The sequence below is a fragment of the Corvus brachyrhynchos genome, unplaced genomic scaffold (genome assembly GCF_000691975.1).
Source record: "Corvus brachyrhynchos isolate BGI_N302 unplaced genomic scaffold, ASM69197v1 scaffold37, whole genome shotgun sequence".
Taxonomy (NCBI): domain Eukaryota; kingdom Metazoa; phylum Chordata; class Aves; order Passeriformes; family Corvidae; genus Corvus; species Corvus brachyrhynchos.
The window spans coordinates 433,680-438,894 of NW_008239289.1; the positions used below are offsets into that span (position 1 = coordinate 433,680).

Below are 5,215 nucleotides of genomic sequence, written 5' to 3' on the forward strand. Positions count from 1 at the left end.
ACCCGCTTCGTGATGGAGGAAGGCAGGCGGGCCAAGGGTACCGGGGAGTTCACGCAGCTCCTCAACTCCCTCTGCACGGCCGTCAAAGCCATCTCCACCGCCGTCCGTAAAGCGGGAATTGCCAACCTGTGAGTCCAGGGATGCACCCCTCACCTTCGCGCATCCCCGCGGGTCCAGGGCATCCTGCTGTCTCCGGGGTGGTGGGTGTCGGGATGAGGATGGGGATGGGTATTTCTTTCACCAGAAAAGCCTGTGAGTGGGGTTGCATGAGCACATCCTCTTGCACAGAGCTGAAAGTAACTCCTTTACTGTCTTGGTTTCTTGATTTTTTTCAAATGATAGAGGTCCTATGACTTCTCAGTAGTATAAGGCATCCAGTCTTTGAGAAATGTCTGCCAATAATAGAACTTCATTGTTACTTTCAACAGGTGTGGGTGCCTGGAACCATAAGACCACATATACTGAAAGACAAAGCCTAGCAAAATATGGCTTATTGCTCCTTGCATACTGCTTGATATCAAAGCACCATTTTATGCTTTGAGGTGTGTAATCAAATTCAGAGTGGTTTTTTTTGCATATTGCATCACAGCAACTAGAGTTTCTCTACAAAACTTTGGATGTCTAAGGCTTTTAGAAAGTGCACTGGCTAGGAATGGCAGTGTCTGTAGTCAGCCAGTCAGAGGGATGTTGTTCTGGAGATGCATCAGAAGGAAATTGGAACTCTTGAAATGTGAAATAGCTGAAACCGCTTGTAGGTAACTAATCCTCCTAAGTATTTTACATATTGTTCATAAGCCCAGTTGTGTGTTATCAAGGCTTTAGAGATGGGCTACTTCATTACTTAATGGAAAATGTTGTAAAGAGAAAATGAATTTGCATCTACAAGCCATGCAGTTGAAAATATAATTTTTAAAAAGGCAAAAATCCTCCACTTCATGTATGTTTGAACTGTATTTCTGTTTTGACTTCAGACTGCATGTAGCTATGGTAATTTTTAGTTGTTGTGTGGTAGCCCTTTCATATGCCTCCTATATCTATCCATACAGACTAGGGTTTCCTCGATGTAACCTGATATGTAAGCTTAAGGTCCTATTCCTTTTGTGTCCTACGTGTGTGTCTGTTGGCAGCTGCCCACAGGTTTGGTATCTGGGCCCATAGACTTGCCTTATGATCCCCTGGACAGTGGGTTTGACTCTCCAGCAGCACTAGGACTGCATTGGACTCATAAGCCTCCTTGAACAGATCTCCTACTGTGGGAGTGCATTTTATAAGCAGTGGTGAGATTCTGCTTTGCTGTCAGGGAATGTGAACAAGTAGGGATCACTGGAATCCATTTCTTTGGACCACCCTCAGACTCAACTATATGCTTAGTGCTGCTCAGCAGGGGAGGTGTAGAACAGCTGAGGAAGACATACAGACCCTTTCCAGCTGCAGGCTCCACACCTGACACCTTGTCTTCCCCTCCCAGGAGTCCCCAAAAGATGAGGTGTGAGAGCTGTGCTGCTACTGTGCCTCCACATAAGCATGGTGTTCAAAGTACATTTTTTTCTAAAAGCACGTTCACAATTGTAGAAAAATATTCAAGCCACTGTAACAGAGAGAGAGAGAGAGAGAATTATGTCTTTTTCTTTGTCTCATGCATTAAACTGAATAAGTGCAATGCACTGCTAAAGTAGTGTGTTCAGTGTTATTACATAAAACCTGAAATACCGGTGTTCAGCCTAATCAATGAACTGTAGCTGAAGTACATAGGAGTCAGCTGAATGTGTGCCCAGCTGGCTATTGTTTTTCTCTTCTAAGAGCTAAGCTTCCCCTTTCTGTTTTGCATGCTTACAAAATCACCTATCATAAGGTCTCCTGGTACTTCTGCTTGCCAGATGGTTTGATTCTGATTAGCTCGCAGCATTTTATTTGTGTTTCTTATTTCTATTTCTTGGTTCTTTCCCCAAGGAAACGTTTACTGCTTAAAATCAAAACTGAAAACATTAGACTATAAATATGTTGATTTATTTGTGAGGAGGCTTTTTCTGCTGCAATTTGCACATCAGGAGTATATTACATACAGAAGATAGCATAACTAGCATGGTCAGATTCACATACAGATTCATATTTAAAAAATAATATATTCATATACTGTTAAAATACACAGTTTTTTAATGAATTCTTAGCTTTTAGGGAATGCAGAGCCGTAGAATTCAGGAATAATATGTAGGTCTTAAGAGCTCACTAAGAAGCACAGTTGTAACTCAGCCTTCATAGCCTGGTCTGGCTGTGTTTACCTGTAGTTTACGAACTATTGAAAAGCAATTCCTTGTTTTGTATTTCTCTTCTAGATATGCAACCACAACTAACGTTAACAGGTCTCAGCAAGAATTCATTGGGCAGTAAATAAACAGGCTTAGAGAGCTGAGATGCCATTTGAAAGTGCTGTATGCTTACAAGAGATTTTACAGGCATAAGAAACAGAATACTTTAGAAGACACAGTGCTCCATTCTCACGAAATACTTTGTCTTGCAATTGCTCTAGCTATGGAATTGCTGGGTCTACCAATGTGACTGGAGATCAAGTAAAAAAGCTGGATATTCTTTCCAATGACCTGGTGATTAATATGCTCAAGTCATCCTTCAGTACATGTGTTATTGTGTCAGAAGAAAACAAAGATGCTGTGATAGTGGAAACTGACAAACAGGTTAGTAGCTTTAAAATTTCTCCCTGCTTGATTTCAGATCAGCCTGTACAGGTATACTGCTCCACATCTAAAAAAATAAAACTGAGCTAGAAGTTTCAGAAAACAGGTACTTTCCTAAACTGGCAAATGAAGGTGGAGGTGATGGGTGGAGAGAGTGTTAGTCAACATTTGTTCTTTCTGTCATTCAGACTTATGTTTGTTGGTTTGGGGTTTTTTTCTGTGTTATTCCTCCCCACCTTCTTTTTCTCCCACCTTTTTCTTATTGTAGAAAAAATATTTCATTCATCACCATCTGATCTCTGGAACTATACTCTGAGTTAGTCAAGCCCTTTTGAAATGTCACTTTGTGAGTAGGACACTGATGAGCTGTTCTCTGCAGGTCAAATCTCGAGGTCTTTAATTCTTGAAAATTCTCCTTGAAGCCCATGAAAGACTTAGCAACAATGAAACAAAAGCATTTTTAACATTTATTATTATTTACATTCACAAGCCTGCATGCACTTGTGGGATAGTTCCTATTTCCTAGATAATATTTTGGTCTGATCCTGTAAAAATCTGAGTAAAAATTTAGTAAAAGTGAACAGCAAAATAATTTACAAATTTACATAATTTGCAAAGTATAATAAAGTTTGTTTTGTTTAAGCAGTTCTCTCTCTCCCTGTTGAGAAATCTTCAAAATTGATTTTCTAGGCATTAGATTTCCTTAGCTCTGAACAAATATTTTCGAAGATCACTGAAGGAGTCTCAGTATTAATGCTTTTCTAAACTAAATGTGAGCCAATACAGTGTTTTTATCAATGCATACCGGGAATTCATACTTGCAGATTAGAGCATTGCTGAACTTAACTAAGTTTCTGACATGCAGGATAAAATCAAATGAAAAACAAATAAACACTGTTGTTACACACCATTATTAAGACAACTATAAATGAAATGAGGGGGGAACAAAATATTTAAAAGGTACAGTTAATTCAACTTTTTCCCTGGTACTGGCAATTTCCTGTATCTACAGGATTCCTTAATCCAGCAATAAGGCAGGGGCTTCTTTTTTGACTCCCCAAACCCAGGGTAAGGTCAGTCTGGCTAAGGTAATATCTGACCATTTCAGAGCACAGATAAAGGAAAATGTACAGTTTAGGCATAGCAGCCATTAAAGGGCTTTTTAATATCTCTATTTTTTAGCTCTGCATGAAAAGGACTGATTTTCATTTGTTTTTTTCTTCCTTATTATTAAGAAAGACATGTTTAACAGAAGAGAAAGTGCAGCTTAGCCTAGGTGGTGGATATGACAGGATTGGCTTTAATTACACAGATGAAAGTAAACCAATAAAAGTATTCCCCCTTTTTTTTTCTCATATTAAAAAGTGTATGAGAAAACTTCACTTTTCCTGTGTTGTTATCTGCTATGTACTTTAGAGATTTCTGAGCTTCTGGTCTGGCACAAATCACGGTCGTAATCAAGAATGAAATCTGGGCCAAAGAATTGCTGACATCTGAATTCGGTTTCTTTATAATCTATAAAAACCTTTTAGTTCATATTGCTGTGTAAGTCTCTGAGAAAATGTACCTACTGAAATGCTTTTATCTGGGGGAAGTTCATAAATACTGTCACTAATTTAGTTCCCTCTTTTGTATTTTCCAGGGTAAATACATAGTCTGCATAGACCCTCTAGATGGTTCATCAAACATTGACTGTCTTGTTTCCATTGGGACCATCTTTGCAATCTATAGAAAGGTAAAATTTTTTCATGTAGAATAGGAAAAAATATTACTTTGCAGCTTTTGGTGAAATAAAATTGCATGGGAAGACTTAATAAAATCTAATTAAACTTGTTTGTGAAAGAGACTTTCAGGGCAAGCTTTAAGTTAAATCTAGTACTTCACAGATGCATGGATTTGGATTTGAATTTGTCAGGATTTGAATTAGTCTCTTAGAAGATGAAGAACTTATGTGGAAGCCTAGCTGATATTTAATTAGCCAGCTAATGAAATTACTGCTTGGAAAAAATAATGTCTTAGGTTTCATGAATATTTGTGTTGAGGCAAAATACCACGTAGTTGTCATCTACCTGGGGAATGTGCTTTCAGGTTTTCTTGTTCTCTGTACTAATAGTCCTGTTAGCCTGAGGACAGGCTTCAAAAACAAGCCAGAGCTGAAACATGTCATGTGCATTTGAAGTGTCTAATTCACTCTGAAAGGCAGAAACCCTGTCTGAAGGAGCTTGAAATACCAGACTGACAGGTCACAACAAGGGGGGAAAAAGTAAATCAGATAAAACACACCCAACTGTCCATTTCAATTGTCTTTTATATGTTTTCATACATCCCAAAGTAGCTATTTTCAACTTCATTTTTGTAGGAAGCAAAAGAAAACAAAAAAAATCCCAAGTACTTTTGATCAGACTTGAACTCTCTGAGTCATGTTTCATTTCTTTTCAACTGTGCCTCAGAGTTTTCCTCTGAGCTGTGTTCATCATCACCTACAAGGAGGTACATAGCTCTTTATTATCTCCTTAATCCTTTCC

At 38.5% G+C, this 5,215-nt stretch overlaps 1 protein-coding gene across 1 annotated transcript in view; it reads left to right on the top strand.

Annotated features, from left to right (window-relative positions):
• The window catches only part of LOC103619841 (fructose-1,6-bisphosphatase 1), a gene marked incomplete at its 5' end in the record, with an annotated part of 9,671 nt that continues 4,456 nt past the window's right edge, over positions 1-5,215 (top strand). Inside the window, 3 exons of the mRNA XM_008638413.2 lie at positions 1-128; positions 2,528-2,690; positions 4,333-4,425. Coding sequence (XP_008636635.2) covers positions 1-128; positions 2,528-2,690; positions 4,333-4,425 — 384 coding nt within the window. The remainder of the gene's footprint in view (positions 129-2,527; positions 2,691-4,332; positions 4,426-5,215) is intronic.